At 38.1% G+C, this 18,690-nt stretch overlaps 2 protein-coding genes across 2 annotated transcripts; both read right to left on the bottom strand.

The window, feature by feature from the left end:
• Positions 1 to 1,593: 1,593 nt before the first annotated feature.
• Positions 1,594 to 3,383, bottom strand: LOC110371291 (cardiomyopathy-associated protein 5). Its single transcript, XM_021327457.3, has 2 exons — positions 3,235 to 3,383; positions 1,594 to 2,828 (listed from the first exon to the last, which is right to left on the bottom strand). Exon 2 carries the CDS (start codon positions 2,822 to 2,824, stop codon positions 1,778 to 1,780), a length of 1,047 nt encoding a protein of 348 aa, XP_021183132.3. The 5' UTR covers positions 2,825 to 2,828; positions 3,235 to 3,383; the 3' UTR covers positions 1,594 to 1,777.
• Positions 3,384 to 4,433: 1,050 nt separating this feature from the next.
• Positions 4,434 to 18,470, bottom strand: LOC110371253 (sorting nexin-2). Its single transcript, XM_064038066.1, has 10 exons — positions 18,204 to 18,470; positions 16,382 to 16,492; positions 12,731 to 12,974; positions 12,049 to 12,234; positions 11,670 to 11,791; positions 11,108 to 11,314; positions 9,946 to 10,062; positions 9,501 to 9,620; positions 8,872 to 9,024; positions 4,434 to 8,367 (listed from the first exon to the last, which is right to left on the bottom strand). The coding sequence occupies exons 1-10, from the start codon at positions 18,294 to 18,296 to the stop codon at positions 8,317 to 8,319; spliced, it is 1,404 nt and encodes a 467-aa protein (XP_063894136.1). The 5' UTR covers positions 18,297 to 18,470; the 3' UTR covers positions 4,434 to 8,316.
• Positions 18,471 to 18,690: the final 220 nt, after the last annotated feature.

Here is an 18,690-nt window from a genome sequence, read left to right as displayed (position 1 = left end):
CATTCATGGTGCTTTTTGCTAGGTTTATCATGAAGAAACCTACACCCTAACCTAACTAACCTGACAGATCATTGCAAACTTATAAAGTGCTAGCGAAGCGAGCCCGTAATTGTTGAATTTTGGGACATAAAAGAACACAAACATGTTTTATAAAAACCAGTGCCAAGAGAAAAAGCCGCGAGCGCAGCGAAATTTTTGAGTTTTGGAACATTAAAGTACCATAATGAGTTTAAAAGAAACCGCCGTAAAGTGGAGAAGTAGCAAGCGCAAAATTTGTTTAGTTTCGGGACTCAAAAGTACTCAAACAAGTGTGAAAAAAAAACAATACAAAGAGAAGCCGCGAGCGTAGCGAGCGCAAAATTTTAGATTTTTGAGATGCAGTGATATCTAAGGAAAGCCACTGTTAAGTGAAAAGCGCGAGCGCAGCGAGCGCGAAATTTTTTAGTCTTGGAACACCATAATAGTCAAACATGTTTTAAGAAGAACCAGTTGAAAGCCCAAAAAGCTGCGAGCGCAGCGAGCGCGAAATTTTTTGAGTTTTGGGACACAAAAGTCCTCCAACTCCGAAACAGCTTAGAAATCGTCAGCGTAGAGCGTCAGTTGTTTTTACTACTTCAGTGCTTTAACTTTTTGTTAGATTGAGGTATAAATTAGAAATGGTGAAAAAACCGCGAGCGGAGCGAGCTGATTTTTTCAAGATAAAAACAAAAATAAACTATACAGAGAGGGATGACAGCCGGACTGGCACCCCTCTCAGTGCCGTCTCGTCGTCTTGCACGCACTGTTGTCGTTTTGTTTAAAATTTCAATAGCGTGCAGTGACTGGTAGTGAACCTAGGCTTTGCAGATTAGAATGGCACCCTCAGTGACTCGTCCCTTCTGCCCGCGCCATCCTGGTCGTGCAGATATGTGCCGACCGAGATGGCACCCCCCAAGACGTGGCACCAGGGGCGGACCGCCCCCTCCGCCCCCCCTTTACGCCGCTACTGCCAACGACGGAAGTTTTGATGCCGTATCTTACATGTAATTAATTAAATACTTAATTGAAAATTACAATTTTATCACAAATGAAAGTCTCCCATTTTTAAGCGCCATGAGAGTAACGGGATCTGAAATTATAAGAATGAGATTTCATCTTAAAATATGCCTAATTCACGTACATTGAGGTGGATTAAAATCATTAAGTAGGTATTTAAGAGCTTATCACTTCGATTAATAATGTTCTTATTTGTACGTTTGTAAGATTATAATAATTAATCGATGGTTTATCTTAACAACAGCCACATCATCGGAATTACCAAGGATTGGTAATATTGGTAAACAAGGTGAGGTGATATTGCTTATATTGAAATTACTAGTCAGCAGCGGTAGATCATACGTCACTACACGTGCCTACAGTCAGCTTTGTCATAAAAAAACTCCAGTTTACCGTGATTTACACCTTGAGCTTTACGTAGGTTATGGATCAGATATGAGAGAAACAATAGCAATACCTTTATGATATGACGGTAACACCTTTCTGGTCTTCTTTCTAAGTGGGTACTTAGAAGATAGGGTAAAAGGAAATTATTTAAGAGACAGAGATAGAGAGGTACAATTTTTCAGATGTTACTTGTGTTTTTATTCTGAAATTGAATCCTGATAAAAATAATTGTTTTATAAAATTCATAAAAATTTAATATATTTATGAGATTGTGTACAGCGAGAAATAAAAAACATGTTGTAAAAATTATTGGTACATTTTAGAAATTAAGGTTTTCCAACTGAGTATTGGCAAATTAACGGAGCATGGGGTTGTCGTAGACCTTGCCGGGGTACCTCACGGGGGCGAAGTCGACTACTCTGACGGCATCGTCGGCAACAGACTCCTCGGCGGCGGGGGCAACATCGAAGATGTCCTCGGCAATCTCGACAACTTTTACGGCTTCAGGAATGATTTCCTCAGCAAGAGGGGCGGCGACCTCCTCAGCGGCATTCTCGGCGAAGTCAACAAAGTTGACGGGTTCGGGGATGATCTCCTCGGCAAGAGGGGCAGCAACTTCTTCTTCAGCGACGTCAGCGTTTTCGGCGACGTCGACAAAGTTGACGGGCTCAGGGACGATCTCCTCAGCAGCGGGGGCAGCGACCTCCTCCTCGGCGGCGTCGGACAATTCAACGTATTCGATGACGTGTACGACACTGACTTCATCGGCATTCTCGGCGAATGGGGCGACCTCCTCAGCAGCGTTCTCGGAGAAATCAACGAAGTTGACGGGTTCGGGGATGATCTCCTCGAGAAGAGGGGCAGCAACCTCCTCTTGGGCGACGTCAGAGTTTTCGGTGACGTCAACAAAGTTAACTGGTTCGGGGATGATCTCCTCAGCAGCAGGGGCAGCGACCTCCTCCTCAGCAGCGTTCTCAGAGAAGTCTACGAAGTTGACGGGTTCGGGAACGATCTCCTCGGCAAGAGGGGCAGCAACTTCTTCCTCAGCGACGTCAGCGTTTTCGGCGATGTCCACGAAGTTAACGGGCTCGGGGATGATCTCCTCAGCGGCGGGGGCAGCGACCTCCTCAGCGACGAAATCGACGAAGTTCACGGCTTCAGGGGCGATGTCTTCAACAGCGTTTTCGGCCATGGCGTCGAAAACACCTTGGGCGTCAGCCAGTTTAAGAGCCTCGACCACCTCATTGGGAATGTAGAGAGGCATGAAAGAGACGGGCTCAACCATGGGCACGTAGGCCTCTGCCTCCACAGCGGGCAGAGGAGCCTCGGGCAAGACGACGGGCTTGACCAGTGGGCTGGCCACGGCCACGGCGGCGAGAGCTAGTACCAGTAGGAGCTTCATTTTTCTAAAAACAGAAAACCATGTTTTTAAGTCCAGTTAACGTCATTGTTTTTCGTTCAGATTACGAAAAGGCTTAGCGCGAGTTCTTGAAACCAAATCTTATCTATATCCAAATAGGGCAATTGTTTTGTAATTGATTTATTTCGTTAGGTATTAGATTATGGGGCTCCTCAATATCATTTGTTCTGGAAACTATGAAAAAGCTTAAGAGAACTAGTTCGAAAATAAGAAAATGGTGAAAAGAGGATGCTAAGAAGAAATAAATTACATAATCTCTAGTATTTAAAAAATCAAAGTTCGTTGAGCATCGATAAAACTTTTTGGAAATACCCAAATCAACTCTTATCACTCACGCAAAAAAAATAATATCACGAGGGAATATTGTTTTTAAAGAGCATTTTCTTACTCACCTGTTTATTTAGTTGCTCAACAAATAAACTGCCATTAATTACAATAACTTTATTATATATCTAGTTGTGCTTATCCTAATCTTCCGATAAGGACATTTATCAGGTGAATCTGATTAGTCCACGTGTTCTGATTTTTTTAATTTGAGTATTATTCGTACCTACTTAATGACTAAACTAAGTTGTAATTAATAAGTCAGACAGTTGATAAATCATTGTTGAATAGTGTTGTTTTTTTATCGACCATCGTACCATCCCTCGAGGAAAATCCAGTCGAATTGGATTTTTTGGTTGTGAAATAAGACCTCATTTAGGAAGTTATCGATTGCTTTTAAAAAACAATTCTTAGGTCAATGATTCAAACTTAGGGCATGTTCTTGATCTTATACATGCAACCATCTTTTGTTTCTCGTCGTCGTCACAAGCTAAAAATATCCACTAGTGGTCAAAGGCCTCTTCCAAACTCGGGGAAAGTCTGAGGGACATTCAGTCATCACATACGTTGTCTGTTATTCTTTACCAATGCGTTTCCCCAGCTGATGTTCGCTCTGAAAGATAGTGACTCATAAACACTTTCACCAATAGTGTTACAGCCTTTTCATCGTCCCACCACAGCTGGGCACAGGCCTCCTCTCACACGGAGACGGGTTGAGCATTAATCTAATTAAGGGTTGGTGATTTCAGACTTTAAAGTCCAGGTTTCCTCAAGATGTTTTGCTTCACCTTTTTATCAGCCATTGGTGTCCAAGATATACTTAGAAAGTACATAGGTACAAATTTACACCAATATTGAATTGAACGTCCTTACCATAAAGATTTTAGCTGTTTCCTTGTTTAAAAACAACAATTAAATCAGAATCGAATTCAGTTCGCTTGTAATACTATCAGCTTATCATAAGATTAATTAATAGCATGTTTTGTCTTGTAGATTATAAAGGTGCAATAAAAATCACGTAAATATAAAGAAGATTAACCTTTAGTACCTATATGTGTTATTATTAACTGCCTTGGTAGGACATAAAAATTATATTAGTCATATTTACTATCTATTTTTATCTGTGAATTCATGAAAAAATCGTCGATGATTAAAAAATTGTAGATTGGAAAATCCATAAATATGAAGACAAAAATAGACATTCTTCTATTTTTTTTATCAGGTTTTAGTATTTATAAGGTTTTAGGTTTAAAATGAAACCATCAAATTGAAATGGAAACCAACATTATATACTTTATTCATAATTATTCATCTCTTCCATTACACCAAATTACCACTAAAATATATTTGGCAATATAAAAAATAAGGAATACATTAGACTCGATTTTTTTTCAATCATACTACCTAATATTCATATCTAAGGTAAATATTGTGTTACGGTCAGAGTAATTAATTTGGACAGTTGGAAATTTACACGATAAACATATAAAACTATAGCATAGCTACAACATACAAGGTGATTCTAACAAAACATCTTTTGAAATTTCTACTACGTAGTATTATCAACAATTATTTTTAAGTAGGTATTATGAATGGATAGACACCTTTACGGAGGCATAAGTAAGTCAGTTTTACGTATGTAGAGTAAGATCGAGAAAAAAACAACAAAATAAATCACTAACCCCACACCTTCATTAAAAGGTGTCAAATCCATAAAATGAAATTACAACATTAAAAATACATCAATTTAATACTTTGACTGTAACATCCGCGTAACCATTCTTTTGGAATACAATTCTAATATGCAATATCTAGTATTCTTACATTTAAGATTAAAAAAAAAAACAAATGACTATATAAAAATATACAATGGTGATAACAAATTCTTAATAAGAATTATTTTACGCGAAACTATAATGACGAAGCCATGAGCGAGATCTTACAATGAAAATATAACACGCATTCGAGAGCAATCTCAATCTTATTTCTTACAGCATAAAGTTGATTATTGGTCTGCCCTTTCACTTCTAAAATTTTCAACTGCGCGTTAAAAATAGAACTAAGATAACAGGGTAAAAGCTATGTCACACAGTATGCATAGTATTATTGAGAGTCAACCCATATTAATTAGAAAAAAAAAAACAGTTATTACTAAATTCATCTATACTAAATGCGGGTGAAACTGCGGGCGGAAGCTAGTATTCCATAATATAATCTGTTATATTACCAAATTAAGTGAGAGGTAGTTAAAATACCGAATACAATGTGACAGAGGGTCAAATAATACAGTTGAATCACTTCAGAAAAAAAGTCCAAACCTTTAACCCGACTCCAAAGTTCTATATTTAACACAGATTATATCTTCATTGTAAGAAATAGTAGCGTTATCTTAATACATAATTTAGTACACAAATAAATGTTTCCTTATAGGTAATGTCGACAAAACAGATCATTTTGTTTTCAATACAGGACACATTGTATATACATACTATATTATATTGTTATATATATTTCTTTTGATAATTTGAAGCCTGACTTTGATGAAAAGTCTAAATGCAAATTATTTTCAAAAGTTTTGTAGAACATTTTAGTTTATTTTTTAATTTTCTTTGCTAAGAAACTGGCATAATAGTATATGATAGTCATGGCTTATGATTGTCAACAGAAAAAAAAATTGTTTATCTGTTTTTTTTTCTAAGAAAAACAGCTCTTAATCGAGGCTTTGAATATAGCAAAATAAGGAAAATTAATTAACAGAAAACCTAATCTTTTCACTGATTTCTAGGAAGATAAGGTATAAGTATTACCATCGCGTTTACCCTGATCTAATTTGTGAAAGGAAATCTAATAATGGTCTAATCTAATAGGTTATTGTCGATACTATTAATCACTGTCACAGTGGTATACGGTGCTTCAAACCATACAGACAGAATTGTGTTGCTGGGGAGTTTGTTCCACCACTTCTTCCCAGCAAAAACACATAGGAAGTGGTAAAGGGCGGGCGTTTTGGGGGCTGTCTTTTGTAGATTTGACGTTCAAAAACTGCTGATTTTCAGCCTACTTTGAATAAATGACTTTTGATTTTGAATGCAATGAAAGGCCAATGGATAGTAGATCAAATAAGTCCAAAAGGCTCTACGGAAGAACTTTTCTTTGAACTGAAGAAAGACAAATACAGTCTATAAAATGTTTAGAAAGGTGTAATTTGGCAAAAATATTGATTCAATGGGTTTGAGCTACAGATTAAATCTCAGTCAGGCTTCAATTTATCAGTAAATTAATGTATCCATGACAGTATAAAAACGTAGAGATCAAAACAATGAACGAACGTTTGTGAACCTAAAAACTGTGTCTAGCGCAGACTGAAGCGTGCAATGCAAAATGAACTTTAATGCAGTGAAAATAAGTCTTACATTTGTTTACTATAATATTTATTATACGGTTCAGATTATACGAACACATTATATTTTCAAATCTCATCTTTTTTAATTTACATAATAACGTTAGTAAATGAATTAAAAATGCCATATTGATTACAAAATGAAAAACTTGTGTGTTTATTTTAAACTATAGAAATATAATTTGGAATGTATTTTTTTATATATTTGGCATTAAAATTCCGCTTACTTTAATCAGAAATTACTTATCTATCTACTAGATGTCGTATTACGATTTACACTAGTTTTAGTTTCATTTACATCGACTTTATCGATATCTATGAATATTATTGTTGTGAAATTATAACACTTTATAGAATACAATTTTAATCTAAAATCAATTACACATTTAAGATTTAATATAAACTATACATAAGAAAGATATTTATAATAATTACGATATAGATCTATGAAAATAAAAAAATAAACCGAAATGTATTTAAAATCTCTGAAGCTCTAGCAAACCCCTGTGACAATTCTGAATATTTATATCTTATAAATAAAGTGTATTTTATTGGCATGGGTGTAGCTGCAAGTAAACTATTTACGCATATTATATAATAAAAAAAACGTAACCACGGAGGGAGGAAAGATAACGGAGATGCCATAAGGACACATGTCTGAAACAAATTATTTGAATTTGAATAAGGTAGGTCAGGCGCCTTCTTGCAGGTCAAGCAACGTACGGTAAGCGTGATCAGTTACTAGAACTAACGAGGCGTTCGGGTTTTTTGTCAAATCAAAACCAATATTTTAATGATTAGTCTTGATTGATTGGTTCTATTAAAATTTTGATTGATTAAAATAATGAGCAGTGTCTAAAGATTGGCAAAGCTGCATTTTGTCGTGCTACTTTCTTAGGAGATTTTGCGTTATGACATTTCCGCTAGTCATTTCGTTTTCCATGATCGTAACCCATAGCAACAATAAAGTTTGAATTTAAATACAATACAGGGTCAGACTATGTCTGTCTGTGCGTTTCATCTCGAAAACCACTGAGCATATTGTGGAAAAATCCACTATAAATTGGCGAGTGACAAACTTGACTATTGGTGATTTTATTTAACTATTGCAAAGCTGCGTTTTCTCATTTATTTAATAATGAGTTTTTTACATGGAAGTATATTTTTTTAGCTTTTAAACAGAGTGCTCATAAAAAAATTTATTTATTGAATATTTTTAGTTTACCTTAACGGGCGTTTTATAAAGCCTAGTTTATTATGTTATTCATAATTTACAAATTCCTAGTTCGCTTCAGCTTATTTACAAGCACTCTATTTAATTCGCACCGGTTTTTACACTGGGAATGATTATACAGAGTGGAAAAAGACCCCTTTCAAATGCCATAAATATTACACATCATATTATTGTATAAATAGTATTTTGCTAAAGAAAAGCTATTCAAGTGTTTTTGTATTGTCTAGTACAAGTATGCTTGGTTTATGTGCGCACAGCGACCATACAGCAGTGTTAATATATTTGAAATTATACATGGTGTTCAAAAACAAAAAAACCTTTAACAATCAATAATATCGAAACTAATAATTTCCCAGGCACCGTTTTTACATCAAAATGATCGTATTTTACAGTAGAATCTATAGCTTTGATTAGAAAAAGGGTCTTTATCCACCCGGTAATGTGGAAGGTAATGTAATTCATTTACTAACGTTAGTGTTCGTGCAGAGGGCGCTCGGGACGCCGTCACTCCGCCACTCATTTGATCGCTCGCGCTTCGGGGAGGAATGCGTCCCAGTAGCGGATTGCCTGCGAAAAAATTTTATAGTATATGTATGTGTAAATATTGAAAAAGTGGGGCTTGTTTCTAGGGTAAAGTACAGTTGATTCTAATAAGTCTATCATTTAGATATGCAAAATATTTTTTGGCATTTACATAATGTTTTAATATTAAAGAAATTAATTACGAAGTTAAAAGGCTCAATTTCTACATCGCTAATATTGGGTAGTACTGGACCGATTTGCAAAAATATTTAAGTGTAGGTATCCCTATTTATCCAAGTCCATTGTACTACTTCTACCTGATGCACGGGGTAGTTATGGCAGGAGACGATTGAAACCGTTGCAGAAGCTGTTATTTAAGATGAATGATGATTAGAGAGAACTGAACTAGCGACTCACACCAGCTTCACGCGTGTACAGAAGATATACATAAGTTAACCTTCCTCATATAACAGTAGCCCTTTAATAAAAATTATGTCAACTACCTTCAGCCAATAGTCGACTTTCCAAGAGTAATAAAGATAGGTATACCTGTGCCTGATGATTCATGTGTTCCTCTAGATACCGCAGCAGTGCTGCACGTAGCTCGGCGAGGCGCAGCTCGTCCCAGCGCTCCAGCTCCTTCTTGATGACGCGCGATATTGTGTCGAACTCCTGCTGACCGCGCTCCACTTTCGCTTCCCACTGCGGAAATATATATTTTAGGTATAGTCAGGTTTTATAAAAATAAATAAATAGTGATAGTCACTCAACGTAACAAACAACGAGATTTGTTTTATAAGCTTCAGCTTTAATTGCTCTACTGATACCATACATCTTCAGTTTTTAATTTATTTTATTTTCTGTAAATTCATTTATATATAATATATATAAACTAATATATATATATATATATATATAATATATACAAAAAATATATTATATTCTATTCGCTTTTCGTGTAAATTCACATTGCCATTGGCTAGACTCAGTAATTTTTTGATCATATTTATTATTTAATAAAATAGTTCATTAAAAATAACTATAAATTGTGCTTACAATGACGTTGAGCCACATACTAAATACAGCTTGTATCTTGTGGCTCAGAATGTTTAATTGATAATCAGAATGTTAAATTTATGATTGAGAATAAGCCTGATAACGCCAAAAAACTTAGTTACCTCAATGATCTCATTAGCAGCCTGTTCGATCTTCTCTGGGCGGTTGGCGAGCTCCGCCTTGGCTTTGTTCTCTCTCCGCTTCGTCAGCTGCATCTGAGCGTGTTGCCAGTTTTGGAACACCTACACATAGACACACCAACAAAACATTAAAATTGTTAATTAAATAGTTTTCGATTGTAGGCGGGTCGAAATAACTTCTTCCCATTTGGATAAAAAATAGATAATATTCGTCTCCACAAGACTACCTATCTAGATGAAAAAAATTATCTGTATCCGTTCAGCTGCTTCAGCGTAACGAACAAACAATCCTATAAAATCTTGCATTTAAATAATATAAATAACAATTAATCAAATAAGGTTTTTTTTTCAAAATGAGCTGATAAGTGGAGTACGTCATAAAACAATGATTTCTTAAAAAAATATTATGTGACATATAACATTTTACCTTAACCCTCTCGTGGAAGACATCTTTGATGGCGCCGATGAGGCCGAGGTAGTCCTTCACGTGTTCGGCGAGCACGTAGAAGTCTGTGTTCGACTGCTCTAGCCGTAAGTGTTCAATCTGGGAAATTTAACAAAAATAATGCCTATGAAATACCTAAATCACTACATAGTATGAAGGTTTTTCTGTCCCTATATCCCTTTATACGCTTAAAGGCTCGAGCAGACCGCATGATGCGCACGTCTACGTTAAGCAAGCGGTGTGGCCTGTCTCATACATTTCCATACATTACAACTCAGTGGTAGGTACGTGTGCATCTACGCTTACGTACGCTACGCATATGCATCCGGTCTGCTCGAGCCTTAAATTTTCAAAACAATCACTTTCAGCAACTTCACAACAACAACTGCACGGTGCGGCACCGCACCGCACCTCATTACTTTGCACTGCACTAACGGGACACGAGTAGTGCCGCGTCGCAATGTTCTTACTGCTACTGCGGCTTTGTAACAGGCTTGGTTTGGCTTGCCCAGTTGACGACAGTCTACAAAAAACATCTGAGCGGCGTCGCTGCGGCACTCCACTGCTAGCTCCGTCCCCGTCTTGTCTGCCTCGCGCCGTTCTCCGGTGCAGCGCCGGAGCGGTGTCAGACGTACCATATGGCATACCATACATTTTCATATGTAGGAAACCGTTGCGGCACTGCACCGTGTGCCCTAGCCCGGACAGCGCGGGCGGTGAGATGCCGCACGCATGCCCAAATGAGGCGCGTTGCGTTCTGAATAAGTAAATCTCGCCCCTTGGCTACAGTTCTTTTCTTCATTTGAAAACCGTATACTCTATAGCTTCTATATACTATCTACTGTATATATTACTATTTGTGTCATCGACTTTAAAGTCTTTAGGTTAGTTTTTTGTTTTTAATTGGTGTACATAATAAAGAGTATCTATCTATCTACCTTCTCATGCAGGTCGGCAGTGTGCGACAGTGCGCGGGAGGCGGGTCGGCGCCGGACAGCGCGGCGCAGGCGCGGGCCGCGTCGTGTGTGCGGCGCTGCTTACCTTCTCATGCAGGTCGGCAGTGTGCGACAGTGCGCGGGAGGCGGGTCGGCGCCGGACAGCGCGGCGCAGGCGCGGGCCGCGTCGTGTGTGCGGCGCTGCTTACCTTCTCATGCAGGTCGGCAGTGTGCGACAGTGCGCGGGAGAGCGGCGCGTGCGGGTCGGCGCCGGACAGCGCGGCGCAGGCGCGGGCGGCGTCGTGTGTGCGGGCGCTGAGCTCGCGCCGCTCGCCCGCCAGCGCCTCGCATGCGCCGTACATGCGCCGGAGGCATGCTTCTAGCGCCTCGATGCGGGTTGAACGCTCTTCGAACCACTGGGGATGAACATAGCGTTAGGCCGTGTCCATTAGACTCACTGTCACTCCTAATAGAACCCGCCGAAATGCATTTAGAGAGTTGCTACCTAATTGCTACCAACTGTCATTCGTTGCTAACCTTGTAGTTTTGAAAACAATCTGTCGCTACAGGTGACAGCCTTTGTGAGATACCAAAATGGCTGTCACTTTTTCCAGTGTGGAGAAACTGAGCAAGATTTTTTTCATTAAAAGTTGCTACCTAATTGCTACCTTCCAACTTAAATTTTAACGCGAGATAAAAATAGCGGTTTCCAGATTATGCCGTACATTTACCAGACATCAACAAAATCAGACAAGCACTAAGTAAACTCACCGGATCAGACTCGTCCATCCTGTAGGTGATCTTGTTGACAGTCTCGCCGACCTTGTTGAACAGACGCAGCACTCCCGCGCCGGACAGCGCTGATGTGCTCGTCGCTTTTGGTAGATCCGCCTCTGTAGGGTTAGAAACTTTGGTTAAGGATAATGTATTATTGCGTGTTAAGAAAATGGCGGAGTTTTTCTGTAAAAAAAACAATTCCGTTTCAAAAACGGAGCTTTATGGTTTTGCGCCACTGAACTTAATTTACCGTTAACGTCAGGATCGCTGTCACTCCGATCCTCTCGAAATACCTACAGATAGTTGCTACCTAATTGCTACCCTCGTGGTTTTAAAGATATTGCCTTTATTTTTTGGCTTGGGTACTACTGACCTGACTCGAGGAACTCCCTGAAGTCGGGGTCGATGCACAGCACGGGGTGCTGCGCCACCCTGTTGAGGAAGCGCTCGAGCGCTGCACGCCGCCGCTCCACGAACACCGACTGCACGCTGCCAGCCGCTGAACTGCCGTTTGCACTCTCAGTTGATGGCGTTGATGTCATCTTTAGTTTTGTGGTGCCTGTTAGAGAAGATAAAGAGAGAAAAGATGAGCGGAGGCCATAAGACGGTTAGGTCAGGCGCCTTTTTTTTAGGTCAAACATATACGGCAGGCGGGACATGTCGTTATACCACAGTGATATTTGGTATGATGAAAAATAAACGGGTCCCAAAGACGCCGTGTAAGGGCTAGTAATGTTCCTCGTCCCCCGCATTTAAGCGCGCTACTGTTTAGATTTTTCGTTATAGCACCTCTGCTTGTATTTTTTTCTACATGGCTGGGACTTATTCAAGTAATTCAAAATAAATTCGACGCCAAAGACCACGGTATCTTTATTGGCTATTGGATATTTTAAAAACAGTAGGAGTTCTTAAAAATGGAGACTGAATTTTAGACGATTATTTGTAGAATAATTTATTTATGATATTATTCCGTCAATTATAGTTTTGGTAGCTGCTTGTGGATTATTGAACTAAGCAAGATATAAAAGACCTGATATTTTTATTCTACAACTCACCTACTATACTCTTCTCGGGCGCCGGCGGTATTATCCTACCAGACCTTAAATACTTCTCCGTCAGCTTCTCATGTAACCCTAAGAAGTCGCTGAACCGCCTCAGCACTGCGAAGTCGTGTTTGCTGAAGATAGGCATGTTGGTCTTGGTGAGCACCCTGTACGCGACATACGAGCTCATACCCTCGCCTATCTTCTGAGGTTCTGTCACTGTGATTATTATGTTGTTCGCGCGTTCTGTCGCTATCTGTAACAATTAGAGTAGTTTTTTTTGTTAGGGTGCGTCTACACGGTGTATGTAGCTGGAGCAGTTAACACGGCAAGTGACTAGTGACAGGAGCACGCGGGTGGGTATTTTGCTTTGGTACATGCGCGAGTCGCTGGACCCACACCTTTTTTAAATACATTAACCTGCATAGTGCCTCAACATGCGCTAGTTACTTGTATCGTGTAGATGAACCCTTAACATCTATTTGGTTCATATACTGTATGTAGCTTCTTTTAGAATAATTATTAAGGACATCGTCACACAAGCGGAGCCTCCACAGCCGCTCGCAATCCGCGTATGAGCTAGATAGAGAGCTAGAGCCTTAAGAAGAACTTATTTAGTAAATAAATAGTTATAAAATGACAGTTGATTGTCAGCCCATTAATATAATTAATAGTGAGTGATATTTGCAGAGGCTGCAAAAAAAGCTGATTCATAAAAAAAAATATACAAAAGATATAAAACTGCGTGTGAATCTAGAAAGCGGAGTAGACATACACACCTACTTTTTTACATGACTCCATTATATTTTTAATTATTTTTTTATCATCCATTACAATGCAACCTTCACTGGCGGCACGCTATGCAGTTTGCACGAATGAGTGTCAAACGCTTGAGCATAAAACTAGGGTAATTAAAATACTTGGTACAATATACATAAATAACAATTGAATTAACTTTTAAATTCATTATTGTCGTTGTAAGAATTCTCCCATAGCGCAAAAAAACACAAAAATTAGGCCAAATTCATTTTATACCTAATATTTATATAATAATGATCATTTCGGTTTCGATATAAATCATCATCTGTTTAGTCTTTTACCAAAATAGAATAGGATCGACACGAACCGGATACAGCTGATTACCAGTACCCAGAATACTATACAAGTTAAATCTCAGCTTTAACAAAAAGATTCAATAATTTAATTCTAGTTGTCGCGTTCATTAAATCGCGGCACGTATAGCGTCTATTAGCCGCTAAGCTGTGTGTAGTCAGGGCCGCGCCGACCCCCGGCAGCGCCTGTGTGCGAAACCTATGAAGCGCCTCTTTTTCAACGAATCATCATAAAACGAATTTAATTTTTGAATGAATATTTTTAATTGTTAAATTTGACTGAAATAAATGTTCTCCAGTCAGCGGCGGCCCTAGCCATTGCGAGGCTACGTGCGGCAGGTCTATGCGAGGCCCTTTTTTCTACGTGAAAAGTCTGTTGTGAGCTAGGAGTTATTTTCTTGTTAATAAAAGGACTTACAAGCGGCGCTACCTTCTAGGTTCGGCTAAAAAAGGATTGAAAAAATAAAAGAAGTGGAAAATAAAGCAGAGCGTAGCGAGCGCAAAAATTTTTGAGCTTTGGGTCACTAAAGCATCTAAACTTGCATATTAAAGAACGGTGCAAGGTGCAGTCGCGAGCGCAGCGAGCGCGAAAATTTTTGAGTTTTGGGACATAAAAGTACTCTAATCATGTTAGAAGGAACGGTACCGACAAGCGAACAGCCGCGAGCGCAGCGAGCGCGAACATTTTTGACTTTTGGGACATAAAAGTACTCTAATCATGTTAGAAAGAAGTATACTGACAAGCGAACAGCCGCGAGCGTAGCGAGCGAAAATTTTAGAGTTTTGGGACTTTGGGTTTTAGAATGAACGGTAGGCACTGACAAGTGAACAGCCGCGAGCGTAGCGAGCGCGAATTTTTTAAAATTGTTTGTTAAAGCTAAGCGTCCACTTGTCGGTATCGTACGCAACGGACGTATCGCACGCAACGGATCGTAGTATTATTTATATAGAACTAGCTTTCCGCCCGCGGCTTCGCCCGCGTGGAATTCGGTTATATTGCGGTATAAATCACAACTATAAGAAAAATTCTCATTCCCACGGAAAAATCTAAGAAGCGCGATGTAACGCTGGATAGGATTAGTTGTTAAACCAAAACTGAATGGTATACTATATTATACGTTTTCCCTTGTGGAGCAAAAACATGCAGATTTTGGGCACTGGAAACCCGGGAACACGCTACATAGAGCTGACCATGCGAAAAACAATGAAAAAATTCGCGTAAACGACACACAGTGCCATCTACAATCCATCCATCAAGCAAACAATATTTTTGTTTTCCCTCGGGAATATCTACCTATTTTTTTCGGGATAAAAAGTACCCTATTATTTAATCCGGACTTCTAACTTTACGTCTGCAAAATTTCAAAGCAATCGGTTCAGTAGTTACGGCGTGAAAGCGGAACAAACAAACAAACAAACAAACAAACTCACTTTCCGATTTATAATATTAGTAAGGATAGTAAGGATTATTCTGGTTCGTAGTATTATTCTGGTTCAAAGAACTGCCGCCGTTTTAACGTTGAGCTCGTAAGGAATGTAAACTAAAACCCTGAACGTAAAATGAAACCATAAACGTGAATAATAATAAACATTAAATATTGAGAGACTTGTTCAATAAGCGTTATAGATGTTTTGTAGTTTACAAGGCCTATGTTGCGCGTATTGTACCTACTTGTCGATACTCCACTACAAAAAACAATCATATAGGTAACAAAAATAATTTAGGTGGCAGTGGCGGCGCGGCGCCCCTATTGTCTTGGCGCCTGTGTGCGCCGCACACTTCGCACACAGGGGCGGCGCGGCCCTGTGTGTAGTATGTTCGATTCCCAGAGTCATTAAAATTATTCCGGGTGTGAACGTTTGGTAACGCACGTCTTTTCCCTATTTTATATTTCAGACCACATATAATTTATTTTACAATATGTTGTATAGGTACTGTCGATAAAATGCGTTTCTTTCTTACAAGTTCAATCCATCTTCTCTATAATTACGACTAAATTGAACAATACAACGACCTAACAAAAAACATATCTAAGCAACCTACTTAGCGCGAATTACAAGACACTTCATCCGTCACACTCGGCTAGTTTTCCGACGGATCTCACGTCTTGTCACGGATTTCAAATCAGCTATATAACTTCTATTTATTTATTTAGCTAGCTAGCCTATTAAGTCGTGAGTTTGTAAGTGACCTTGTAATGTGAGCATCGTCTAGGTTCTTATATCTGATTTATTGCCAGCGAATCAATGAAGCCTTACAGTTATTGAATAAGGTTTGTTTTTAGAACTTAGTAAGAATACTCATAGTAGATTTGTCTGTTTTAAGTATGTCAATAAATTAATGTTGGTATTAACTTTACCTAAAGTACTAGTTGTATTGCTATAACTTATTATCCTCCAAAAAAAATATAGAAGAAAAAGTAGGGGGTTTTTGCGATAATTTATATTAATACTTGTCAAATAAGTTTAACGCTCCGATTGTCGTTAGCTTCACGATACTCCCAATATATGAACGCTCATGAACAAAGGAGTCAAATAGCTAACTATTTACCTCTTCCATGATGGGGCTGCTGAGTGATGCAGTAATGGATGGAGCATCACTGATGCTGACCTTCTCCAGACCCTCGCGAGCTCCATTCACCTCTGGGTCCAGGCTGACCTCCTGTAACAAAGTAAATTAAACTCAGTTTATGTTGTAAAGAAATTAATTTCTTTACACATAGTATTTCTGTCCGTCTGTCGCGCTTTCACGCCAAAGCTACTGAAGCAACTTATATCTATGATATTTGGTGCACAGATAATCCAGAGGTTGAGAAAGGTTATAGGCTACTTTTTATCCAGCTGTGGGAGGTAGATCCCTCGGTACACAGGTGGAACCACAAGGAACAGCTAGTACTGACTATGTATGTATGACAGTAGGTAGTATCCCAGCCCTGTGCCTAGCAGTAACACATAGAAGTGCATAAATTCGGTAACTGATAAAAAGTGGAAACGAACTCATTTTCCTTTTATTGATATCATTTAAAAGTTATTGTATATATAACTTCCTACATGTTGTTGTTTTGACAAAATTTCAAATGACTCAGATGTTTTTCAGATTTAAAAGTCGGAGAAAACAAATATGTGTAAGTAATTAAAAAAAAACTGCCATTGTTTGTTTTTACTCTCTGAAGTAATGTTGGCTTATCTGTATTGCTATTTTCTTAACTAAACATTAAATCCCTGTAATCTGAATCCTCACTGATAATAAAAACATAACTTAAATTATTTTGTTTTGTCATCACCCCATTCTCAAATATTTTTCACCCATACACATACAACAATTGTTTTTATAATTTAAATATTTTCTTCTATTACTTGGAAGTTTTCCAACACAGCTAACATAAAGGAATTGACAAGATACTTTGTTGAAACCAGACAAAACATTGTAAGAAGTTTTTATAAATATTATAGCTGGCAACTATGATCATACCATATTTTTTTTTATGCAAACATCATGCAAAAATTTCAAGTTTTTATAGAATCAAGGAAAAAAGACTATTCATATCAATTTCCTACATGTTTTGCAAGTTTAAGGAAAACTTTACCACAAAACCGATAACTACTGATGTATGCAGATGCTGTGGATAAAAACTATGCTATAAAGGAAATAATTTAACTACACACACATTAACACATCATGTCAGCAATAGAATGACTAACATAAATTCTAAAAATAATGGTCTGATAATAATGTAGACGGTAACAGTTTGTACTGTCTAGAACCAACATTATTGTGTCTGAATTATTGCACTTGTGGCTTCATATAAATGGAGCTGACATTGAATATAACAATAAAAATAAGATAAATTTCTGAAATTAAATCTATTTTTTTATTACCTGTACAAATGTAAACACTGGATTAAATTCAAATGCCATAGTTTTTTAGTAACTTTAAACCACAGCTATAGTTAAAGTACTATTCATAATATTTCAGATAACAAAAAAATAACAATTGAAAGAACTCAAAAGAATAACCAGCTATCACAAGGTGACTAATAGGTACTGAAGATAACACAATGAGTTATTTACAACAGTTAGGCTATTGATTCAGTAATTAAATTAGCTTTCAAGGATGTTTCAAAGAGAAATCCAGTTCTATAAAAATCCGTGTGTAGTGCCAAACTGTTGTTTACAACTCTCATGTTAATTTCGGCTTATTGATGGTAATATGGGGTAATTAACTGTAATAAACGTAGCATCAGCAACGAGAGCTCGGTGGAATGTTAAAGTCGTTTATTTCGTCTCATGCACAGGGGCGTAAACGATCTGCCGGCTGCCGGGGGGCGGACGCGGACACAACAAGTTATTAAAACAGGATTCCAATAAGATACCTGGACCGCAGACGCGAAAAGATCTTCGTCATCCCTGTTATCATTGTTGATATCCACTGTGCTAAAGGGCGGCGTATCTGCCTCTTCCGACATGGCTAAATTGCACTAAAAGTAGACACGACCGCAAATGACTGAAAGAACAATGTTAGCGTCTAATAGTTTTTTCCCGAAAACAGCGAGATAACTTTCCGATACCAAGGTTCGCTTGACAGAAATGAACACAGAACAACCCCCCGTCAGTAATTATCTAGAAATTAACTGCAATTTTTAACATGATTAAAGTGACATTCGTATTAAATGCAGTGTGTGTGAAAGAGATGTATAAAGTTTGATGTTAAAAATCTGACGAATTTAAACTACGAAACTGACTGATGCCTATTGTCAGATTTTTAGTGACGTATTCAATTGTGTTTATAAATATAGTTTCTATAGAACTTTTGAAAGCTAATTTTGCTAGTACGGTTTATCTTTGATATTAAAATTCCCT

This window comes from Helicoverpa armigera, chromosome 15 (assembly GCF_030705265.1).
Source record: "Helicoverpa armigera isolate CAAS_96S chromosome 15, ASM3070526v1, whole genome shotgun sequence".
In the NCBI taxonomy this organism is placed as follows: domain Eukaryota; kingdom Metazoa; phylum Arthropoda; class Insecta; order Lepidoptera; family Noctuidae; genus Helicoverpa; species Helicoverpa armigera.
The sequence above is the reverse complement of the archived record's forward strand: the minus strand, read 5'-3'. Positions and strand labels throughout refer to the sequence as shown.

Bases quoted from the DNA above. Each gene is read 5' to 3' on its own strand.
- LOC110371291 (XM_021327457.3), bottom strand. From the start codon at position 2,824: ATGAAGCTCCTACTGGTACTAGCTCTCGCCGCCGTGGCCGTGGCCAGC.
- LOC110371253 (XM_064038066.1), bottom strand. From the start codon at position 18,296: ATGTCGGAAGAGGCAGATACGCCGCCCTTTAGCACAGTGGATATCAAC. The intron at 12,975-16,381 runs GTAAATAGTTAG...TAATTGTTACAG, and splicing joins GCAGCCCCATCATGGAAGAG to ATAGCGACAGAACGCGCGAA. The intron at 12,235-12,730 runs GTGAGTTGTAGA...CTTCTCTAACAG, and splicing joins GCCCGAGAAGAGTATAGTAG to GCACCACAAAACTAAAGATG.